The sequence below is a fragment of the Pseudophryne corroboree genome, chromosome 2, assembly GCF_028390025.1.
Source record: "Pseudophryne corroboree isolate aPseCor3 chromosome 2, aPseCor3.hap2, whole genome shotgun sequence".
In the NCBI taxonomy this organism is placed as follows: domain Eukaryota; kingdom Metazoa; phylum Chordata; class Amphibia; order Anura; family Myobatrachidae; genus Pseudophryne; species Pseudophryne corroboree.
The window spans coordinates 206504949-206531088 of NC_086445.1; the positions used below are offsets into that span (position 1 = coordinate 206504949).

Consider the following 26140-nt stretch of genomic DNA (forward strand, 5'->3'; position numbering starts at 1 on the left):
CCCTTTCTCCTGGCTAACGCCCCCTTTAATATTAAATTATAGTGTTTGATATCGCTTTTATATAAAATTTAATATAAAATTTATAGAGCTCGATATTAAACTGTATTAAAAGACAATTGCTTTGAAAAGAATGTCACATATGACAAAAAAAAAAAATATATATATATATATTAAAGTAACACCAAATGTTCTCACATTCCAGCAGCTGAAACTTCATGCCATGTCACATATGGTACTATTTAAAAATCATACCATGTCACACATGGTACTGATTTAAAAAGCGTATTGATTTTAATGACCATATAACAAAAGCATCTGGTTATTATTAATGTAAACATGCAAAATAACAAACACAGTTTCAAAATGACCATATAACAAAAGCATCTGGTTATTATTAATGTAAACATGCAAAATAACAAACACAGTTTCAAAAGTTTTTCAAGCCCATGTGGAATATTTAATAGCAATACTACATAGCCTTTTTCTTTTTTATTATGAATTAAAGAGCATTTAGAAAATTCTAATTTATATTATACAACAGTGCTGGGACATGTTCAGACATGATTCATATATGCATACATATATATGTGCAAAACAAGCTGTACTTAAGACATTCTCGCATGTTATTTTTTGCAAACGGTTGACCACAATGAGCCATGAGGCACTACATGCCTCTGTGGCATAACTAGTTAACAAATTGTTGGGCGAATTGGAAATAATCTAGGAACTAATGACCACAATGAGCCATGAGGTACTATATTCCTCTGTGCATACCTCCCAACTTTGTGTTTCCCCAAAGAGGAACACACGCACGGCTTTGCCGCACGCTCCAGAAAAGGGGTGTGGCCTAAGAAAGGGGCGTGGCTTCACGGAGGACCCGCAATTGCGAGCCACGCCCCATTTTTGTCCCTGAGGGGGCATGCCCAGCGCTCTGTGAGCCGCTGGCATGCCCCCTCTCCCTCTGACTCCCCTGAATAGACGCTGTGCGCATGCTAAGCAGGGCAGCGACAGACAGAGCCTCCCAACTGCCCCCCCACCGCGGGACACTGTGGCCCGCGGGTGGGACATCGGGACAGTCCCCAAAAAACGGGACTGTCCTGCGAAAATCGGGACAGTTGGGAGGTATGCTCTGTGGCATAACTAGTTAACAATTTAATGGGTGAATATTAGAATTCTGCCTTTCCATTATCTAGGAACTAATGACCTCAATGAGCCATGAGGCACTACATGCATCTGTGGCATAACTAGTTAACAATTTGATATAGCAAAATGCTTACATCAACAATGAAGCAAAACTGTTGCAGGGCATGCTAGTATGCGTAGTTCAACAACAGCTCGAGGACTGAAGGTTCACCTCCCCATGTTTTAAAGATGATCTAGGAACTAATGACCACAATGAGCCATGAGGCACTACATGCCTCTGTGGCATAACTAGTTAACAAATTGATGAGCCGAATATTAGTTACTGTTTATTACAATTAAAACATATCATTTAGAGGGTTTATCTGCTGTAACCTTTTGGTAAATTGGGTTGAACAGGGTTATCCATGCTTAGTGAATACATACCAAAATGCATAGACAATGAGGCAAAACTGTTGCAGGGCATACTGGTATGTGTAGTTCAACAACAGACAGAGGACTGAAGGTTCACCTCCCCATGTTTTAAAGATGATCTAGGAACTAATGACCACAAGGAGCCATGAGGCACTACATGCCTCTGTGGCATAACTAGTTAACAAATTGATGGGCCGAATATTAGTTACTGTTTATTACAATTAAAACATATCATTAAGAGGGTTTCTCTGCTGTAACCGTTTGGTAAATTGGGTTGAACAGGGTTATCCCTGCTTAGTGAATACATACCAAAATACTTAGACAATGAGGCAAAACTGTTGCAGGGCATACTGGTATGTGTAGTTCAACAACAGCCGGAGGTCTGATGGTTCCCCACCCCATGTTTTAAAGTTATTTCAATGTATATAGCCAGACACGCTGTGTAAACACATACATTGTATATATATATATATATATATATATATACCTTGAATTGACTTACCTTAAGCTTTGATGCTGAAAAATCACAAATGACATATTTAAAATAAGGTAATGTGCAGATATGTTTCCTATATGTACACATATATATGTACAAAACAAGTTGAACTGTAATGTGCAGATATGTTTCCTATATGTATACATATATATGTACAAAACAAGTTGAACTTTTTACATTCTCACGCATAAAATCACAAATGACATGTTTAAAATTAGATCATGTTCAGACATGTGTCCTATATGTATACATTATATACATAGATATATATGTACAAAACAAATTGTAATTTATTTTTATTTCTTTTTTTTTGCATTCTCATGCATAATTTTCTTGTTCAAAATGTCAAGCTGCATTTGTTTGATCTTAAAATGCAACAAAAACATTCTTCATTCTAGAATAAAGCATTGCTTAATAATGCTTTGGTTGTTTTAACTAAATGTTATCTATTTTTACTTTACATTTTTTATTTTTTCCCCACATTAGTTAAACAGAAACGTTGGCTTTTAGTTCCACTCTCAGAGCATGTGGCTAGTGTCGCTGCTCTTCTTTGGCAAAATATTTTGGTTAAATTGCATCTTCTCCCCATGACTGGGGATATGTTTTAATGAGTTTTTAAGCCCGCAGTTCAGAGTCTTGGCAAGATATTTCCTTGCAAACTTGGTGTTTTTTAAAAGTTTATTACATTTTCTTTATTATTAAAATTTAAATTTTGGCTGCTCACGGCAGCTGCCGTTATCTCTGATCTACCAATATTGATAAGAATTCAGCCTTTCCATTATCTAGGAACTAATGACCTCAATGCTACATGAGGCACTACATGCCTCTGTGGCATAACTAGTTAACAAATGAATTGGTCAAATATTAGTTCAACACACATTATAGCTACCAACACTGTGCAAGTGACAAGTGTACATATACAGTAGTTTTGTTTGATAATACTCTGGGTCTTGTGTAACTTTTCACCCAACCAGCAGGTTATTAGGAGACTCCAATGCTGGCTGAAGTGATTTTCTTCCCCATATAGAAAATGTTTTTGAAGTCCCAATACAATGACATGCATCGCTCACCTTAACCTGTCGGTTCCAATGCGGTTGCATCTTGCCTGTATTTTTCCTCTCCGCAGAAATTTTTGTGCAAAATTAAACCAGTGCAGGATTAATACATGTGTAAAGTGGCAGAAGGCCTTGGCCATACAAAGATTTCTTAAAATGGTATTTAGCAGCATATCAGACTGATAGTCAACACATTGCTGGGCTTAAAAAAAAACCTATGGGGTTGTATTGTTTTGTGAAGCTGATTGCACTCGCAATTTTTAAAGGATTAATAACTGAAGCTTTATGTGCACGTGTATTATTTCACATGTGTTTGTACAACTTAGTGTTTGTTTCCCATAGCGATGGAACATGTGATGATATGGGCGGGAACCTATATTAAGCACGGGTCAGGGTGGATAAGGATGGTTACTGGCTTTAGGCTGTGCACTAGTGCTAACAATAATAATATTCCGCTTTACATATTGATAAGCGCACCACTATGCATTTGTCAGGAAGAATAAACTGTTCCCGGCTTCATAGGATTGGTGTCCCTGGCATCCTCTAGGCTGGAGAATAGGCTGCTGGTAGAACGCTCTCATCATTGATTATCTCAATGCAGAGGAAGGGCACAGCCTTGGTAGCTTTTGATAACCAATTCCAGCATTCAGCAGGCGTAGTTATTAGTCATGCATCTTAGTCTACCCATATTTACTTTCAAAACACTTAATAAAATTAATAAAAGATTAGGTGTAAAATGAAATATATGTTTTCTACACAGGGCCGTGGTACAGTATCTGCAGCTCCTACACACCGCTGTTGTTTAGCCTTCTGGGATCTTCCATGTTGATAGACCCATTTGAATTTGCTGCCGGTATTAGCATTGAAAGCCCTGTAAAAAATAGGATTTTTTTATTATCAAATGCTTTAAATGAAATAGTGTAAGCTGTCGGCCTTGTCAGCATGTCATTAAATAATTCTACAATCGTCCTTTCTGAGAATATAGATAACCGCATAAAGACAAATAGGTCGCTTTTTACCACTATTAGAATACACAAGCCAAGTTAACCTATAAACTGCGAATTATATCTGCATGTTATCCATTGTAATTGTTGATGTCTGGTAGAAATAACGCCCACCATCATACATTGTTATGGATGGTAGAAGTAACTTTGGATCACCATCCTGCCCCCTCATAGACTTTCATTCAGTGCTTAGAGAAAAGGTCCCAGTACTCTAATAACTTAAGGCTACAAGTTGGTGCAAGATTTACAGACGTTTCCACTCTGGACAAGACTTAAAACACTTATTTTCTTCATTTCTGAAATTATTACACTGATCGCGTCATGTATCCAGAACTAAGTATAAGAATTAAAAATTACCACAATAAAAAAGGCGCTCATACTGCATCCCACTGAGTACCAACTGACCCGGGCTTGGGTAATTAGTACCCTCTCCCTCACGCTCCATGCCACTGTTCAAACTGCGGCCCACTGAGTGACATCAGAAACAGCATTGCTTTTACTATTCTTGTAATTTGCAACCATGGTTTGGTTACAGCTGTGCACTAAGCAATATATAGAAACATTGTGAAATAAACATCACAATTTTTCTGCCCTGCTGGGGACTTTTGCACTATGCAATAAAATGCCATTTGATATGATTGCTTTAATGATGCATTTAACATAACGTATGTAGTCAGATGTTAATCTTTAATGTGTTTGGTAGTTAGAAGCACATGTTTACAATGCTAACATTAAGTTTTACTGGAAAAACTTGTAAAATAACATTATGCATAAATGAAACACAACATGACCATGATTGAGATGATTCATTCACAAATTATTTATTTTTAGTTAGGTATGCAATCTAATTTTATAACTGTTTAAACTTTGCTTTCACAGTGTAGGGGTGATATATTTTCATACTGTCACAGCAAAGTCCTGTGTTATTACTAAATGCAAATACTAAGTGATGATTTGTTAGGCACTCTACATTATATATCCTTTGATAACAGTTGTAAGAAAAGTTTACTAATTCCAGGTGGAGAACACGGATTTATCATTTATAACTTACAGTAGATGTAGATATACAAATAATCATAAATCAATAACTGTCAATTATAGTGCTATAAACAACATTAACCATACCTGTGTGAATATCCACGGGGAAACACAGATTAAAGTCTATTTAACCGCTATTGCAAATTACAAGAATAGTAAAAGCAATGCTGTTTCTGATGTCACTCAGTGGGCCGCAGTTTGAACAGTGGCATGGAGCGTGAGGCAGAGGGTACTAATTAACCAAGCCCGGGTCAGTTGGTACTCAGTGGGATGCAGTATGAGCGCCTTTTTTTATTGTGGTAATTTTTAATTCTTATACTTAGTTCTGGATACATGACGCGATCAGTGTAATAATTTCAGAAATGAAGAAAAAAAAGTGTTTTAAGTCTTGTCCAGAGTGGAAACGTCTGTAAATCTTGCACTAACTTGTAGCCTTAAGTTATTAGAGTACTGGGACCTTTTCTCTAAGCACTGAATGAAAGTCTATGAGGGGGCAGGATGGTGATCCAAAGTTACTTCTACCATCCATAACAATGTATGATGGTGGGCGTTATATCTACCAGACATCAACAATTACAATGGATAACATGCAGATATAATTCGCAGTTTATAGGTTAACTTGGCTTGTGTATTCTAATAGTGGTAAAAAGCGATCTATTTGTCTTTATGCGGTTATCTATATTCTCAGAAAGGACGATTGTAGAATTATTTAATGACATGCTGACAAGGCCAACAGCTTACACTATTTAATTTAAAGCATTTGATAATAAAAAAAAATCCTATTTTTTACAGGGCTTCCAATGCTAAGACCGGCAGCAAATTCAAATGGGTCTATCAACATGGAAGATCCCAGAAGGCTAAACAACAGCGGTGTGTAGGAGCTGCAGATACTGTACCACGGCCCTGTGTAGAAAACATATATTTCATTTTACACCTAATCTTTTATTAATTTTATTAAGTGTTTTGAAAGTAAATATGGGTAGACTAAGATGCATGACTAATAACTACGCCTGCTGAATGCTGGAATTGGTTATCAAAAGCTACCAAGGCTGTGCCCTTCCTCTGCATTGAGACAATCAATGATGAGAGCGTTCTACCAGCAGCCTATTCTCCAGCCTAGAGGATGCCAGGGACACCAATCCTATGAAGCCGGGAACAGTTTAATCTTCCTGACAAATGCATAGTGGTGCGCTTATCAATATGTAAAACGGAATATTATTATTGTTAGCACTAGTGCACAGCCCAAAGCCAGTAACCATCCTTATCCACCCTGACCCGTGCTTAATATAGGTTCCCGTCCATATCATCACATGTTCCATCGCTATGGGACTCAAACACTAAGTTGTACAAACACATGTGAAATAATACACATGCACATAAAGCTTCAGTTATTAATCCTTTAAAAATTGCGAGTGCAATCAGCTTCACAAAACAATACAACCCCATAGGTTTGTTTTTTTTAAGCCCAGCAATGTGTTGACTATCAGTCTGATATGCTGCTAAATACCATTTTAAGAAATCTTTGTATGGCCAAGGCCTTCTGCCACTTTACAAATGTATTAATCCTGCACTGGTTTAATTTTACACAAAAATTTCTGCGGAGAGGAAAAATACAGGCAAGATGCAACCGCATTGGAACCGACAGGTTAAGGTGAGCGATGCATGTCATTGTATTGGGACTTCAAAAACATTTTCTATATGGGGAAGAAAATCACTTCAGCCAGCATTGGAGTCTCCTAATAACCTGCTGGTTGGGTGAAAAGTTACACAAGACCCAGAATATTATCAAACAAAACTACTGTATATGTACACTTATCACTTGCACAGAGTTGGTAGCTATAATGTGTGTTGAACTAATATTTGACCAATTCATTTGTTAACTAGTTATGCTACAGAGGCATGTAGTGCCTCATGGAGCATTGAGGTCATTAGTTCCTAGATAATGGAAAGGCTGAATTCTTATCAATATTGGTAGATCAGAGATAACGGCAGCTGCCGTGAGCAGCCAAAATTTAAATTTTAATAATAAAGAAAATGTAATAAACTTTTAAAAAACACCAAGTTTGCAAGGAAATATCTTGCCAAGACTCTGAACTGCGGGCTTAAAAACTCATTAAAAAATATCCCCAGTCATGGGGAGAAGATGCAATTTAACCAAAATATTTTGCCAAAGAAGAGCAGCGACACTAGCCACATGCTCTGAGAGTGGAACTAAAAGCCAACGTTTCTGTTTAACTAATGTGGGGAAAAAATAAAAAATGTAAAGTAAAAATAGATAACATTTAATTGAAACAACCAATGTATTAAGCAATGCTTTATTCTAGAATGAAGAATGTTTTTGTTGCATTTTAAGATCAAACAAATGCAGCTTGACATTTTTAACAAGTAAATTATGTATGAGAATGCAAAAAAATAAATAAAAATAAATTACAACTTGTTTTGTACATATATATCTATGTATATAATGTATACATATAGGACACATGTCTGAACATGATCTAATTTTAAACATGTCATTTGTGATTTTATGCGTGAGAATGTAAAAAAGTTCAACTTGTTTTGTACATATATATGTATACATATAGGAAACATGTCTGCACATTACAGTTCAACTTGTTTTGTACATATATATGTATACATATAGGAAACATGTCTGCACATTACCTTATTTTAAATATGTCATTTGTGATTTTTCAGCATTAAAGCTTAAGGTAAGTCAATTCAAGGTATATATATACACAATGTATGTGTATACACAGCGTGTCTGGCTATATACATTGAAATAACTTTAAAACATGGGGTGGGGAACCATCAGACCTCCGGCTGTTGTTGAACTACACATACCAGTATGCCCTGCAACAGTTTTGCCTCATTGTCTATGCATTTTGGTATGTATTCACTAAGCATGGATAACCCTGTTCAACCCAATTTACCAAAAGGTTACAGCAGATAAACCCTCTAAATGATATGTTTTAATTGTAATAAACAGTAACTAATATTCGGCCCATCAATTTGTTAACTAGTTATGCCACAGATGCATGTAGTGCCTCATGGCTCATTGAGGTCATTAGTTCCTAGATAATGGAAAGGCAGAATTCTAATATTCACCCATTAAATTGTTAACTAGTTATGCCACAGAGGCATGTAGTGCCTCATGGCTCATTGTGATCATTAGTTCCTAGATCATTTCCAATTCGCCCAATAATTTGTTAACTAGTTATGCCACAGAGGCATGTAGTGCCTCATGGATCATTGTGGTCAACCGTCTGCAAAAATTATGTGCGAGAATGTGTAAGTACAGCTAGTTTTGCACATATATATGTATGCATATATGAATCGTGTCTGAACATGTTCCAGCACTGTTGTATAATAATTGTGTTTTAATCGTTATCAACAGAAACTAATATTCGGCCCAACAATTTGTTAACTAGTTATGCCACAGAGGCATGTAGTGCCTCATGGCTCATTGAGGTCATTAGTTCCTAGATAACGGAAAGGCAGAATTCTAATACTCGCCTATCAATTTGTTAACTAGTTATGCCACAGAGGCATGTAGTGCCTCATGGCTCATTGTGGTCAACGGTTTGTAAAAAATAACGTGCGAAAATGTCTTAAGTACAGCTTGTTTTGCACATATATATGTATGCATATATGAATCATGTCTGAACATGTCCCAGCACTGTTGTATAATATAAATTAGAATTTTCTAAATGCTCTTTAATTCATAATAAAAAAGAAAAAGGCTATGTAGTATTGCTATTAAATATTCCACATGGGCTTGAAAAACTTTTGAAACTGTGTTTGTTATTTTGCATGTTTACATTAATAATAACCAGATGCTTTTGTTATATGGTCATTTTGAAACTGTGTTTGTTATTTTGCATGTTTACATTAATAATAACCAGATGCTTTTGTTATATGGTCATTGAAATCAATACGCTTTTTAAATCAGTACCATGTGTGACATGGTATGATTTTTAAATAGTACCATATGTGACATGGCATGAAGTTTCAGCTGCTTGAATGTGAGAACATTTGGTGTTACTTTAAAATATATCTTTTTTTTTTTGTCATATGTGACGTTCTATTCAAAGCAATTATCTTTTATTACAGTTTAATATCGAGCTCTATAAATTTTATATTAAATTTGATATAAAAGCGATATCAAACACTATAATTTAATATTAAAGGGGGCGTTAGCCAGGAGAAAGGGGGTGTGGTACCTGTCACCTTGACAGAAAGGTGGTCTTTATCTACTGACGTCTGTCTGGCAAAATCGATGAGGGGGTCGGTTTTTGAAGGCTATGGCGTAACCTCGAGTGACAACTTCCCGTACCCAGGCATCTGAAGTGGTCTTCAACCATTCCTGGGTATACCCTAGAAGCCGGCCCCCCACCCTGGGATCCCTCAGGGGGAGGCCCGCCCCATCATGCGGCAGGCTTATCAGTCTTGGAAGCTGGCTGACGGGCAGCCCAGGCTCTTTTGGGCTTTGGCTTACCAGGTTTGGAAGTGCGGGCCTGCTTGTGGTACGCCTGACCTTTTGCTTTACCTGAAGGGCGAAAGGGGCGAAAGGACGTACCTTTAACCTTCGACACAGAAGGAGCGGTATTTGGTAGACAGGCAGTTTTGGCAGTAGCCAAGTCAGCCACTATCTTATTTAAGTCCTCCCCAAACAGAATATCTCCCTTGAAATGGAGTACCTCCAGGGTTTTCCTAGAGTCCAGATCCACAGACCAGGATCTCAGCCACAATATCCGGCGAGCCAGGACTGACGTAGTAGAGGCCTTGGCTGCTAGGATACCGGCATCCGAAGCCACCTCTTTAATATAGCGAGAAGCTGTGACAATATATGACAAGCATTGTCTAGCATGGTCAGAGGAGATTTCAGTATCTAACTCCAAGGCCCACGCTTCAATATCCTCGGCAGCCCATGTATCTGCAATAGTGGGCCTTTGTGCAGCACCCGTGAGGGTGTAAATCGCTTTCAGACAACCCTCCACACGCTTATTCGTAGGCTCTTTTAGAGACGTGACGATAGAGACAGGCAGAGCTGAGGAAACCACCATCATCGCCACATGTGAGTCCACTGGAGGAGGCGTTTCCCAATTCTTAGACAGCTCTGGCGCGAGGGGATAGCGAGCCAGCATCTTCTTGTGAGGCACAAACTTCGTACCCGGGTTTTCCCAGGGTTCATGACGTATATCCACTAGGTGGTCAGAGTGAGGTAAAACTTGTTTAACCACCTTCTGACGCTTGAACCTATCTGGTTTCTTAGGAGGAACGGATGGCTCGGGATCATCCGTAATCTGCACAATTAACTTAATAGCCTCCAAAAGATCAGGAACATCCACGTGTGAACTACCCTCCCCATCAGCCGTATCTGAGTCAGAACCTGTGGGGTCAGTATACGTGCCGTCTTCATCAGACGAGGTGTCAGTGACAGTAGTGGATTGTGAGGAGACAAGCGCTCGCTTAGAGGACCCCTTGGACTTAGGCGAGCGATGGTCAGACTTTTTAGAAGTCAGGGAATGGTTCAACTTCTTTAATTGAGCAGATAAATCGTCCGCCCACGGCGGGTTAGCTGCAGGGACCACATAATGTAGTACCGGCATTGGGGTCCCATAGGGGGTGTTAGTTTATGAACTAGCGTATGCAGAAGCGTGGAAAAAGCGACCCACGGTGGGTCAGTATGTGCCTCCGTTGCCACAGTCCCACTGGGGGGCAAGGAGCCCCCAGAACCAGAGCCCACAGCTGCTATATTCTCCTCATATGGGTCTGTGGCTTCAGCAACACCGGCAGTGTGTTCAGTACCAGAACCGTTACCATCAGAAGCAGACATGATATAACTTGCAGTATGAGGTAACACAGTACAATTATCAGCAGCACTATATCTCTAAACCCAAACCCCTGCGCAGTGTAGTCAGCACTAGCAGAGATAAAGGAGAGATATGGTGACTAAATCACAGAGAAAAATACGTAATACAGTATATCTTTGTGAAAATCCTATATTAGATAAAACCTGACGCACCAAGCCCCCTCAGGTTATAGAATATAGGGATAGCAGGTTGAGTGAAAGACACGAAATGGACACCACTCAGCTATCAAATGCACACACAGATAGTCACAGTTTGTACAATGCAGAGGTTATTACTGACAATAATACTGCACTGGACTAGCTTACACAGCTATATAACAAATGATATAACAGTACACAGTAAGAACTGGATGTATATCACAGGGTAATTGTACTAGAAAACCCTGACTAAATGCACTCTTTCTTACTAACACTGACTAAAAAAGGCAGGTAGAATACTTAAGTGTCATGTAAAGTCACAGCACTGACAACCAGGCGGCTTTACATAGGTGGATTTGCCCAAGCAGTCCCAGGAACAGTGAGCTGAGGGATAATGGCGCCGCAGACACTGACAGGGAGTGAGGAAAAGACAGATATACAGCTCCAGGGCGGGAACACTTGCTAGAACTGGCGCCCTGGGGCTGGGAGAGGGGCTTCAGGTCTAAGCCTTATCCCCTCTGCTGGCAAAACCACCGGGTACTGTGGGCGATATAAGAATTAGTTTAGAGAGAAAACCTGACCTGCACCCATACCTTGGTGATCTAGTGGGATTGCCTGTATCCACAGTGTCCACCGCCAGCGCACGTGGCCCGCCTCCCACTGACCGCAAGCGGGACCCACTTACCACCTCCCGAAGCGCGGCCACGTGTGTGTCTAACGTGAAGAAGACCAGAGCCTCCGCTGTAGGTACCCGGCAACCAGGGCTCGGGAGTGTACAGCGCCGCTGGGGAGAGCTGGAGCTGCAGCAGTGAATGTCACAAGACATTTACCACCGCTGCTGCCCTTGAAGTCTTCACTTTTTACCTCATAAAAAGCTTTTCTTAGGGCTGCCTGGAGCAGCCCCTCTGTTCAGTGCCTGCTTAGTGCAGCACCAACTTACAAAACTGAGCTCCTGTGCAGGGAGGCGGGGTTATAGAGGAGGCGGCGCTGTGCATTCTGGGAACAGTCAAAGCTTTGAGCCTGTTGGTGCCTCGGATCAAGATCCTACTCTACACCCCATTGTCCAAACCTTGTGGAGCCCAGTGTATCTCGCAGCAGAAATATATATATATGAGAAAAAAAGGCATTTTGTTTCTCCCAGCACACTGAATGATAACAGTAACCAGATGTAAATCCCACACAATATTAGAATTCAGAGATCTCGGTTACATATATTTGCGCAAATGTATGAATAAGCCCCAAAGCCGCATCAAGGCATCTCTGTATATTTGGGGTCCCTAGCGCTATATCTAGGTGCAGGGTTTGGCACCCCAAAACACCAGCATAAGCCAGAATGCCCAGGGCAGCATACCAGTGAAAAAACTATAGTGTTAATAAATTAGTGTTAGGAAGCCGAAGCTATAAAGAAGGTGATAGAAAAATTAGATGTAATTAAAATGGAGAAATAGTGTTAAAGAAATTAGTGTGTGAAAAGTGTTAATAAAATGTAAAGGTATGCCACACTTAAGCCATCCAGCTCAGCCAGTCCAGAGGCACCACACCATATACACTGCTCAAAAAAATAAAGGGAACACTAAAATAACATATCCTAGATCTGAATGAATGAAATATTCTTATTAAATACTTTGTTCTTTACATAGTTGAATGTGCTGACAACAAAATCACACAAAAATTATCAATGGAAATCAAATTTATTAACCCATGGAGGTCTAGATTTGGAGTCACCCTCAAAATTAAAGTGGAAAAACACACTACAGGCTGATCCAACTTTGATGTAATGTCCTTAAAACAAGTCAAAATGAGGCTCAGTAGTGTGTGTGGCCTCCACGTGCCTGTATGACTTCCCTACAACCCACACAACTAGCTCAGGTAGTGCAGCTCATCCAGGATGGCACATCAATGCGAGCTGTGGCAAGAAGGTTTGCTGTGTCTGTCAGCGTAGTGTCCAGAGCATGGAGGCGCTACCAGGCGACAGGCCAGTACATCAGGAGACGTGGAGGAGGCCGTAGGAGGGCAACAACCCAGCAGCAGGACCGCTATGTCCACCTTTGTGCAAGGAGGAACAGGAGGAGCACTGCCAGAGCCCTGCAAAATGACCTCTAGCAAGCCACAAATGTGCATTGTTCTACTCAAACGATCAGAAACAGACTCCATGAGGGTGGTATGAGGGCCTGACGTCCACAGGTGGGGGTTGTGCTTACAGCCCAACACCGTGCAGGACGTTTGGCATTTGCCAGAGAACACCAAGATTGGCAAATTCGCCACTGGCGCCCTGTGCTCTTCACAGATGAAAGCAGGTTCTCATTGAGCACATGTGAGACGTGACAGAGTCTGGAGATGCCAAGGAGAACGTTCTGCTGCCTGCAACATCCTCCAGCATGACCGGTTTGGCAGTGGGTCAGTAATGGTGTGGGGTGGCATTTCTTTGGGGGGCCGCACAGCCCTCCATGTGCTCGCCAGAGGTAGCCTGACTGCCATTAGGTACCGAGATGAGATCCTCAGACCCCTTGTGAGACCATATGCTGGTGCGGTTGGCCCTGGGTTCCTCCTAATGCAAGACAATGCTAGACCTCATGTGGCTGGAGTGTGTCAACAGTTCCTGCAAGACGAAGGCATTGATGCTATGGACTGGCCCGCCCGTTCCCCAGACCTGAATCCAATTGAGCACATCTGGGACATCATGTCTCGCTCCATCCACCAATGCTACGTTGCACCACAGACTGTCCAGGAGTTGGTGGATGCTTTAGTCCAGGTCTGGGAGGAGATCCCTCAGGAGACCATCCGCCACCTCATCAGGAGCATGCCCAGGCGTTGTAGGGAGTTCATACAGGCACGTGGAGGCCACACACACTACTGAGCCTCATTTTGACTTGTTTTAAGGACATTACATCAAAGTTGGATCAGCCTGTAGTGTGTTTTTCCACTTTAATTTTGAGGGTGACTCCAAATCCAGACCTCCATGGGTTAATAAATTTGATTTCCATTGATAATTTTTGTGTGATTTTGTTGTCAGCACATTCAACTATGTAAAGAACAAAGTATTTAATAAGAATATTTCATTAATTCAGATCTAGGATGTGTTATTTTAGTGTTCCCTTTATTTTTTTGAGCAGTGTATATACATATATGCAGGCACAGAAGGAGCCTCGTCCTATCAGTCCATGCAAGGGGCTGAAGCTCCTCCCACTCTCCTTCCCTGATTCGGCAGTGTATTTTTCTCATGTTTTTTGTACTTGCACAATTTCTGTATTCAGATCACTGCTTCTAGTATGTCATGGGTTAACTTTAACATCTGTATAGTGCCTGGCCTTTATTGTGTTTCATTCAGTGGAAGTCTTTCACAGCTGTTTATACAATATATAAATACACTCTTATCATGAGCTGTATCAGACTCAAATCCGATAGCCACACAAATGGCTGATGTTCTTCAACTGCGCAAGCGCCTAAGTAGCAAAAAAATTGCACAGCGCATGCGTCCCAGAGTCACAGTAGCAACTGAGACGCACGTTGTGCAAAATATACTGGAAATTTGTTGGGCGGTGGCTGGGAGGTGGCTATTCAGATGCATGGATATCCACTGTTTTAAGGGCGTGTTATGGGAGTGTGTCATAACTGGTTGTGAACTCAGGCACTTAATTGCTTACACTGGACTCCATACTCTGAGTCTCTGACAGAGATTCTGCACCTAGCATGGGGAAGGTACATGCTTCAATGGTGTGTCGGATTGTAGCCACTAAAGAGGCACAAAGTGGGCGTCCCATTCCTTGCACTTTGAGACACATTGATGTACACTAGGCAAGGCCTGATACCAGCATTATCATAAAGTCAAAGATGTGACTATGGCAAAGACGCTACAGTGACCACAGAAGTGTGTGACTCAGAATTAGCCCCCATATGTAACAATAGCTAGCTGCTTCGGTTCATACAACTGAACAGGGACACAAGCATATAAAATGTCATACTGTTGTTTAACCTCAATAATGTGAATATTTCTTTAATTTCTATAATACATACCTCTTTTTCACGACGCAGTGGGCAGCAGTAATTACCCATGTGTTGTGAATAAGTGATCCCCCACACAAGTGTCTATAGCTATAATCGGAACTGAAATATTGCAAGCTGGCTTGCCATGGCCAAGCTCCTGGAAGTGCATCATGACCACCAATAATACGGGATCCAAATGTATCTACCAGTGGACGTTGTCCACAAACTGAAAAATTAGAAAAAAAAATAGCATCAGAGTATGAGCAGACTATAATAACTATACAGGTTCAGTCTCCTATATCCATAGTCCCGAAATACAGAATATTCTGAAATACAGATATTTTTTTTTGCACAACTGAGATAGTGACACCTTTGCTTTCTGATAGTTCAATGTACCCAAACTTTGTTTAATGCAGGACATTATTAAAAATATTGTATAGGCTTTGGGCCAACAACTCTATAGTTCTATGGGTTTATTAATCTTTTTCTGTTTGTACAATTTTTTGTTTGGGTACTGTGCTTACCCTTTATATTGTACCTTTGTTTAAGGCCAATTAAAATTTTTAAAACTTTTGTCTTAAAAAATGACCTTCACTCTATGTCAGTCGGCCCAAACTTTTCTGAATCACGGCGCCTTTAAGTATCAGAATTGTTTTCACTAGGCCAAAAGTTTCTTATTGGGAAATTTAGAAAAAAATATTAAATGAAGTAAATTGATTTTAGTTGTCATCCTTAGGTTCAGTTATGTGGCAAGGAACAAGATTTGGTACTGTTTGTCCACATATTTTATGATTGGCAGCCACCAGCAATGGTTTTGACTATTACTTGGCCATAAAATTTTTTCATTTGTTCTGGACCACCAATCCAAGGCACCCCTGCAAGTTTCCTGAGGCACCCCAGGGTGCTACGGCACACAGTTTGAGAACCACTGGTCTATGTATATTTATTATTATTATTATCCTTTATTTATATGGCGCCACAAGGGTTCCGCAGCGCCCAATTACAGAGTACATAAACAAATAATCAAACAAGAAAACAGCAACTTACAGTTGACGACAATATAGGACAAGTACAGGGTAAATAAACATAGCTACATCAGCAGATGACACTGGAATAAGTATCAGGTGGCAGAAGACTGCTGGATTTGGTGCAGTTGAAGATTATTAAAGTAAGAAAAGGGTAAGCACATGAGGGAAGAGGGCCCTGCTCGTGAGAGCTTACATTCTAACGGGGAGGGGTAGACAGACAGGGGTGAGACAGATGGGGTACATAGAGAGCGTGGAACAGAGGTTTAGGATGAGATTTGGCTGGGTTTGGTGTAGAAGTGGGTCTTGAGAGCCCGTTTGAAGTTTTGTAGAGAGGTGGAGAGTCTGAGGGGGAGAGGTAGGGAATTCCAGAGAAGTGGTGCAGCGCGTGAAAAATCTTGGAGGTAGGAGTGGGAGGAAGTAATCCGTAGGCAGGAGAGTCGGCGAGCATTAGCAGAGCGAAGAGGACGGGTGGGAGTGTAAAGCGAGATAAGATCAGAGATGTAGATGGGAGAGGAGTGGGTGAGGGCTTTGTAAGCAAGTGTGAGAAGCTTGAAATGGATTCTGAAAGGGAAGGGGAGCCAGTGAAGGTCTAGTAAGAGAGGAGAGGTGGACGTAGTGCGTTTGGTGAGGAAAATGAGCCGGGCAGCAGCATTGAGGATAGATTGGAGTGGAGAGAGGTATTTGTCAGGAATGCCAGTCAGGAGGAGATTACAGTAGTCCAGTCTGGAGATGACTAGTGAGTGGATAAGAGTCTTAGTAGCATCCTGGGTCAGAAAGGGTCTGATCCTGGAAATATTTTTTAGATGAAAACGGCAGGTTTGTGAGAGGTGCTGAATGTGAGGTTTGAAGGAGAGGGAGAAGTCAAGGATTACTCCAAGACAGCGCACTTGGGGGGTAGAGGAGATAGTAGTGCCATCAATAGATAATGAGATTGTAGGAGGTGAGGTTATGCGGGAGGGAGGGAAGATGATCAGCTCGGTCTTAGACATGTTAAGTTTAAGAAAGCGCTGGGACATCCAGGAAGAGATAGCAGAGAAACAGTTGGAGATACGAGTGAGGAGAGTAGGGGAGAGGTCTGGAGAGGAAAGATAGATTTGAGTGTCATCAGCATAAAGATGATATTGGAAACCAAAAGAACTAATGAGCTTACCTAGTGAGGACGTATAGAGAGAGAAGAGAAGAGGACCAAGGACAGAACCTTGGGGTACCACTACAGTTAGTGGAAGTGAGGGGGAGGTGGAGTCATGAGAGGAGACAGAGAATGAACGGTTAGAAAGGTAGGACGACAACCAAGAGAGGGCAGTGTCACGCAGACCAATGGAGTGAAGGATTTGCAGTAGGAGAGGATGGTCCACAGTGTCAAAAGCAGCAGAGAGATCAAGTAGAATAAGTAGAGAGTAGTGTCCCTTAGATTTAGCAGCATGGAGGTCATTGCATACTTTTGTAAGGGCAGTTTCAGTGGAGTGGAGAGGACGGAAGCCAGATTGGAATGGGTCAAGCAGTGAGTGTGAGGAAAGAAAGAAAGTAAGGCGGTTGTAGACAATACGCTCAAGGAGTTTGTAGGCAAAAGGGAGGAGAGAGATGGGTCGGTAGTTGGAGAGAGTGTTTGGATCAAGGGTAGGTTTTTTAAGAATAGGAGAGATGAGTGCATGCTTGAAGGCAGAGGGGACAGTGCCTGATGATAGGGAGAGATTGAGAAGGTGGGAAAGATGGGAACAAGCAGAAGAAGAGAGGTAGCGGAGGAGGCGGGAGGGGATAGGGTCAAGTGGAGAGGTGGTGAGGGGACAGGAACGAATGAGGGCCATGACTTCCTCTCCAGATGCATGGGAGAAAGATGACAGAGTTGGTGCGAGGGATGGGGAGGGTTGGTAAGGGATGGGAGAAGGCTGGTTACTGATGGTCTGGTGTGATGTGATGTCCTGACGTATGGAGTCAATTTTGGATGTGAAGTAAGTGGCAAAGTCAAGAGCAGAGAGTGAGGAAGGGAGACGAGGTGGAGGTGGGCAGAGGAGTGAGTTGAGAGTGGCAAAGAGGCGCCGGGGGTTGGAAGACTGGGAGGAGATGAGGTTCTTGAAGTATGACTGTTTAGCAAGAGAAAGGGCAGCACTGAAGGATGAAAGCATAAGTTTGAAATGGAGGAAGTCTGCCTTAGAGCGTGATTTCCTCCAGTGTCGCTCAGCAGTACGTGAGCATTTTTGCAGATATCTGGTGCATTTGGTGTGCCAGGGTTGAGGTGTTAATTTGCGAGGGTGAATAGTGGTTGGTGGAGCAACAGAGTCAAGAGCAGAAGTAAGGGAAGCATTGTATGTGGAAGTGGCTTGTTCAGGGCATGAGAGAGAGAGAGAATAGGAGAGAGAAGTGAGTCAAACAGGGAGGAAAGGAATGTGGTGTCAATAGCTTCAATGTTACGCTTAGTGATGGTAGCCTTAGGAGGTAGAAATGGGGAAGTCGAGAGAGATAGGTTAAAGGAGAGCAGGTGGTGGTCAGAGAGGGGAAATGGGGAGTTGGAAAAATCAGAAATATCACAGCGGTGAGTGAAGACCAGATCCAGTGAGCTCCCATTCACATGGGAGGGTGAGGAGGTCCACTGGGAGAGACCAAGTGAAGAGGTGAGGTTAAGGAGTTTAGAGGCAGGGGATTGTGTGGGGATGTCAATAGGGATGTTGAAATCGCCTAGAATAATGGTGGGAATGTCAGAAGAGAGGAAGTGAGGAAGCCAGGAAGCAAAGTTGTCGATGAATTTGGAAGCAGTGCCAGGGGGGCGGTAAATGACAGCTACTCTAAGATGGACTGGTTGGAAGAGGCGTATGGCGTGGACCTCAAATGTAGAGAATATAAGGGATGGTTCTGGTGGTATGAGTTGGTAGGAGTAACTAGAAGGTAAAAGGACCCCAACACCACCCCCATGGCGACCCCCAGGTCGGGGTGTGTGTGTGAATGTGAGGCCCCCAGCAGAGAGAGCAGCAGCAGAAGTAGTGTCAGAGGGTGTAATCCAAGTTTCAGTAATGGCTAGTAGGTGTAGGGAGTTGGAAATGAAAAGGTCATGAGTGGGGACCAGTTTGTTACAAACAGATCTGGCATTCCAGAGTGCACAGGATAGGGGGTATGAGTTTGTGGGAGAGATGTGAATGAGATTTTCAGGGTTGCTGTAGCGATGAGGTGGGATTAACTTTGAGGGCAGGGATGATGAGAGAGTAGTGATGGTACGGGTGCCTGAGCTAGGAGGGGAAACTGCAGGAGGTGGGCAGGGAGGGAGGTCAGTGTGATGTGGATGGGGGTGTGGGCAGGTGACAGGGAAGGGAGAGAGGGAGCAGGGCTGAGTTGTGGGGTAGCAGGACCATGGGGCAGAGGTGAATGAAAGTGGGGTAACAGGAAAGGTGGGGGTAGGAAACAGAGGGATGGAGGGGAGACAGAGGAGGGTAGAGAGGAGGAGGTGTAGGAGACTAGGGGGGAAGGATAAAGATACATTATTAGGTAGACACTGAGTGATGTGGGGAGTATAGGAAAGCCTTGACATAGTGTTAAGTAGGTAAATAGGTTGAGGGAAAGTGGAAGTAGGAGAGGAGACTGCAAGTGAATCCAAGCAGAAGATTTGCTGAAATGCAGGTGAGAAAAGCAGTGTAGGCTCAAGGGGTGTAGATTTAGTATGAAAAGAGTCAAAAGCGTAGATAAAGTGGTTGCAGAAATGTATTTGGAGTGTAAGAAATGAAAGGATTGTGAGAGGTTTAAGAAGCAATGGTAATTATGTTTAAATTTTTTTAAGTGTTTGCAGGTTAAATTGCATTGGTGCAGCTGTGCTTAAAAAACAAAATTACAATGCAGATACAAGCATTTGTAGGTGAAATGGACGGTTTTTGAAATGTCCAAGTAAGGTATTTCCGTGCTATTTAATCAGATGCAACAATCAGGAGGTAAGTGATCTGAGGAGTAAGTGACTCACATTTGTTATTAGTTCTTCAGTTTTTTTTGGTTTTGTTTGATTGTTGTGCTTCTGTGTTCCTTCTTTTTCACTTCGATTGAACGCTGGTGAACGGTGATAAGGTGTATATGAAACATAAATGTATTTTGTGTTTAGACTCGGGTCCCATCCTCAAGATATCTCATTATGGTTTGCAAATATTCTACAATATGGAAAAATCTGATATCCAAAATACTGCTGGTCCCAAGCATTCTGGATATGGGAGACTCAGCCTGAACCATGTAATTACAGTATTTGTACTGCAAAAGGCAGCTAGGTCCTAAGGGGGGTATTTATCAAAGCTTGGAGGGCGGGCTGTAATAAGAAGGCGGAATACATTCTGCAGCAATTCGCATTGATACTAATCATATATGTACTAACATATGCGATTAGTATTGTAATGCGAATAGAGCTGCCCCCTGCATAGCCTGCGCTGCAGGGTGAGAGGGTGTGTGCTGGTCTCCTCCACCCCCTAGCACCGGAAGGGGACGTTTGCAGGGAATCCCGGGCTCCTCCTCCTCCCTGCAGCCGAAAGGCCAGCTGGCTTTATTGCTGGGAGAGGAGGAGGTTGGTGGATTCGGGAGCGCGCCGGGACGTTAGCAGCACACAGGTGAAGGGGGCCGGGTGAGCGATGCTTATAACAAAAAGAAACCTATAGCAGTAAGAACAATGCCATTAGTCAGCACTATGGTAAATATTTTTCTTGCGTCCTAGAGGATACTGGGGTTCCATTTTGTACCATGGGGTATAGACGGATCCACTAGGAGCAATGGGCACTTTAAGAGCTTGATAGTGTGGGCTGGCTCCTCCCTCTATGCCCCTACCAGACTCAGTTTAGAAAATGTGCCCGGAGGAGCCGGTCACGCTTATGGAAGCTCCTGAAGAGTTTTCTGCATTTATTTTTCTGTTCGTGGGACTTAGGGGGGGGAAGAACGGTCCAACCTCCCAAAAGGTTAATGGTCCCGTTCCCCGCCGACAAAACACTAGCTCCTGAGGGAACTATTTGCAAGCCCCACCACGGCGAGCGTACATTCCCACAGCACGCCGCCACCCCCAACAGAGCCAGAAGAAAGAGCGGTGAGTACTAAACCGGCGTCCCGGCTAGCGGGTCTCCAGCCATTTTGGCGGCACAAGGGTATGGAGACGCACAAATTCTAACCGAGGCGGATTGCGTCTCCAGACACAGTACACAACTGTGTCTCAGTACACTGTACCCAAACTGGCAAACAGCCTTAAAACAGTTCTGCTCCATTTAAGCACAAAAATGTCCTCAGCCAGTACAAAAAAAGCAGGAAGACCGCGCGTCATTGAAGGGGCGGGGCTTCATTATAAGAGGATCCAGCAGCTCCCCAGCGCCATTTTCCCTCTGCAGTGGACACAGACGCTGACTGACAGGGACGCGCAGCTCCTCCGGTGTGACTCCAGATTACCTCAGCGGTACCAGGAGGTCATAGCAGGGGGGGACCGATATTAGTGTACTAAGTCCCCATTCTGGGTACTTGGTCTGCGACCCTGCTAAGCTTGGCATTAGCGATAAGGGCACTGGGCGCTAGCTCCAAAATACTCTGCGTCTCCCTGGAAGGGCTCTTTGTGGGTTAATTGTGCTTTTAACCTTTCTTGTGTGTGTGTGCTGTCACATTACATTATGTCAGGCAAAGAGTGTGTTTCATGTATGGTGGAGTGTTCCTCTTCCCCAGGAAGCTCACTACTATGTACTAAGGGGGTAATTCCAAGTTGATCGCAGCAGGAATTTAGTTAGCAATTGGGCAAAACCATGTGCACTGCAGGGGAGGCAGATGTAACATTTGCAGAGAGAGTTAGATTTGGGTGGGTTATTTTATTTCTGTGCAGGGTAAATACTGGCTGCTTTATTTTTACACTGCAAATTAGATTGCAGATTGAACACACCACACCCAAATCTAACTCTCTCTGCACATGTTATATCTGTCTCCCCTGCAGTGCACATGGTTTTGCCCAATTGCTAACTAAATTCCTGCTGCGATCAACTTGGAATTACCCCCTCAGTGTAGTGCACCTTCTCAGGCTAGCGGGCCTGAACCAGCGTGGCTGGATTACATTTAAAGAAATCATTTCCAATATTTCTAAACAATTGTCCCGCAATGAGAAAGCGACGCAAGAGAGACTTAGGGGTATATTCAATTAGGGTCGAAAGCTGCCGTCTGTTGAAAAGACGTCAGTTTTCAACTTTTTAAGGTCGAATCGTCATTTGACCTATTCAATCCCTGCCCCAAGTCTGGGAATTCAACTTGTCGAATAGTACGCGAATCGGCGGTATAGCTGCCGATTCACGTACTTTTGAGGGAAACAGGGCCAAATTCAACAGGATTTGGCCCCGTATCCAACCATCTCAGTCCGACATAAAAAAATGTCGGATTGAGATGAGGGACTGTGGAGGAGAGGGGGAGAGTCGCGGGAAGATGGGGGAAAGCCACGGGCAGCCAGACGGGGAGAGCCACGAGCAGCCAGACGGGGGAGAGCAGTGCTGAAGAATGTCACAGCTGCTGCTCACAGCAGCGTCCACCCTGCTCCAGCAAGCGAGACCTCGCTTGCTGGAGCCGGGTGGATGCTGCAGTGAGCGGCGGCTTTGATGCGGGGATGGGGAGCGGAGGGATGTGTGAGGCAGAGAGACAGGGGAGAGCCACGGGCAGACTGGGGAGAGCAGCGCTACAGCAGTGGCTATACAGCCGCTGCTGTAGCGCTGCTCTCCCCCGTCTAGCTCCTGCATCTCAATTCGACTTTTTAAGTCGAATTGAGATGACATTGAATAGCCCAAGTCGGATCCATTCCGACAAATGAATGTCGGAATGGATCCGACTTCAATTGAATATACCCCTTAGTCCCCAAACCAGCGTCTCAGTCCCCTACCATTTGTCCACAAAAGCAAACTCTGGCCCATGTCCTGCAGTCTGACTCTGACGCTAAAAGGTCAGACATGGAGGAGGGGGAGGTGGATACAGAAGGGGGAAGATGCTGCTCTATCACAGGGAATACCAGCTCTTATAGAAACTATCAGAGATGTCCTGTAAATTCCTGATAAGATGACAGAGGAGTGTGAGGAATCTTATTTTAATGTAAAAAATAAGTCCTCAGTCACTTTTCCTGTGTCAGAGGAATTGAATACCCTGTTTGAAAAGGATCAGTACGAGATCCCGCCGGACAGGATCCCGGCGGTTGGAATACCAACACCGGGATCCCCGCCGCCACAATCCTGACAGGGGAGCGAGTGCAACGCAGCCCCTTGCGGGCTCGCTGCGCTCGCCACGCTGCGGGCACGGTGCCTCGCTATGCTCGGCACACTAATTTATTCTCCCTCTATGGGTGTCATGGACACCCACAGAGGGAGAATATGCCAGGATTGTGCCGGTCGGGATCCCGGTGTCGGTATTCCGTCCGGCGGGATCTTGACCGCATCCCATTTGAAAAACAATGGGTTATTCCTGATAGGAAATTTCAAATCCCTTCATCTTTTCCTTTTCCTCCTGATGATAGGAAAAAAATGGGAACATCCACTGATGGTGGATGCATCAGTGTCCAGGCTGTCACGGAAAATAGTATTGCCTGTCCCTGGTGCAGTCTCCCTAAAAGATGTGGCTAATCGTAACATTGAGACTACACTCAAACCCTTGTACACAGCTGCTGAGGTGGCCCAGAGACCCACTATTGCATGTGCGTGGATTACAAAAGCCATTGCTAAATGGTCAGGTAACCTAATTGAGGGGTTAGATTCCTTACCTAGGGGGGACATTGTTTTACTCCTGCAATATATACAGGACTCTGCGAACTTCATGGTGGAAGCCATAAAGGACATTGGTGGTCATTCCGAGTTGTTCGCTAGCTGCATTCGTTCGCTGTGCAGTGATGAGGCAAAAAAATGGCACTTCTGCGCATGCGTATGCGGCGCAATGCGCACATGCGACGTACAAGTACAACGAACTATGTAGTTTCACACAGGGTCTAGCAATGCATTTCAGTCGCACTGGTAGCCGCAGAGTGATTGACATGAAATGGGCGTTCCTGGGTGTCAACTGACCGTTTTCTGGGAGTGTTCGAAAAAACGCAGGCGTGCCAGGATAAACGCAGGCGTGGTTGGGTGAACGCTGGGCGGGTTTGTGACGTCAAAACAGGAACTGAACAGTCTACAATGATCGCAAGCGCTGAGTAGGTTTTGAGCTACTCTAAAACTGCACAAAAACGAGTTTTATGGTAAGAACTTACTTTTGTTAAAACTCTTTCTGCGAGGAAAGACATAGGGGTGTAGAGTAGGATCTTGATCCGAGGCACCAACAGGCTGAAAAGCTTTGCCTGTTCCCAGAATGCATAGCGCCGCCTCCTCTATAACCCCGCCTCCCTGCACAGGAACTCCGTTTTTAGTTAACCAGCCCAATGCAGTAGCAGGAAAAGAGACGACAACGGTTAGTAGCCACATACACCACACTCTCACGACAGGAGAAGTGTCAGCTGCTAATGCCACACCAACCCAAAGAAGCTAAGTGCGTCAGGGTGGGCGTCTTGTGGAGCCCAGTGTACCTCGCAGAAAGAGTTTTAACAAAGGTAAGTTCTTACCATAAAACTCGTTTTCTGCTGCGGGGTACACTGGGCTCCACAATTAAAGACATAGGGGATGTCCTAAAGCAGTTCCTTATGGGAGGGGACGCACTGTAGTGGGCACAAGAACCCGGCGTCCAAAGGAAGCATCCTGGGAAGCGGCAGTATCGAAGGCATAGAACCTTATGAACGTGTTCACGGAGGACCACGTAGCCGCCTTGCACAATTGTTCAAGAGTCGCACCACGGCGGGCCGCCCAAGAAGGTCCAACAGACCGAGTAGAATGGGCCGTAATGTGAGCAGGAGCTGAGAGACCAGCCCTCACATAAGCATGTGCAATCACCATTCTAATCCATCTGACCAAAGTTTGCTTGTGAGCTGGCCAGCCCCGTTTGTGAAATCCAAACAGCACAAAGAGAGAACCAGATTTCCTAATAGAAGCAGTTCTCTTCACATAGATACGGAGAGCCTGTACCACATCCAAAGACCGCACTTTGGGAGACAGATCAGGAGAAACAAGTGCCGGAACCACAATCTCCTGGTTAAGGTGGAACGAAGAAACCACCTTAGGTAAATATCCGGGTCGAGTCCTAAGAACCGCCCGGTCACGGTGAAATATCAGATATGGGGAACTACAGGACAAGGCACCCAAATCCGACACTTTTCTAGCTGAAGCAATAGCCAGCAGAAACACCACCTTAAGGGAAAGCCACTTAAGGTCAGCTGAACCAAGAGGTTGAAACGGAGACTCTTGGAGCGCCTCCAAAACCACCGACAAGTGCCAAGGAGCCACAGGCGGGACATAGGGAGGTTGGATACGCAACACACCCTGAGTAAAGGTATGCACATCAGGTAAGGTCGCAATTTTTCTCTGAAACCACACCGACAAGGCAGATATTTGAACCTTGAGGGAGGCCAGACACAGGCCTAAGTCCAGGCCCTGCTGAAGAAAAGCCAACAACTTGGCTATACTAAACTTGGAAGCGTCATAATCGTTAGATGCGCACCAAAGTAAGAATGCCAGACCCTATAGTAAATCCGAGCCGAAGCCGGTTTCCGGGCCCGCAACATAGTTTGAATGACCGCCTCAGAAAACCCTTTAGCCCTTAAGACGGAAGCTTCGTGAGCCACGCCGTCAAAGACAGCTGGGCTAGGTCCTGGTAGACACAGGGGCCCTGAACGAGGAGGTCTTGGCGTTGTGGAAGTAGAATTGGACGCTCTGACGATAGGCCTTGCAGGTCTGAGAACCAGTGCCGTCTGGGCCACGCTGGAGCTATGAGAAGCAGATTTCCTTTTTTTTCTTGTACTTTTGAATTACCCTGGGCAGGAGTGACACCGGAGGGAACACATACGGCAGCCGAAACCTCCACGGCACCGCCAGCACATCCACGAATGCTGTTTGAGAATCCCTTGTCCTTGCTCCGAAGACCGGAACCTTGTGATT

General features: G+C 43.7%; 1 protein-coding gene across 1 annotated transcript in view; it reads right to left on the reverse strand.

Annotated features, from left to right (window-relative positions):
- Positions 1-26140, reverse strand: part of TMPRSS12 (transmembrane serine protease 12) — a 236167-nt gene that overhangs the window by 148639 nt on the left and 61388 nt on the right. The window contains exon 2 of the mRNA XM_063952256.1: positions 15175-15370. Coding sequence (XP_063808326.1) covers positions 15175-15370 — 196 coding nt within the window. The remainder of the gene's footprint in view (positions 1-15174; positions 15371-26140) is intronic.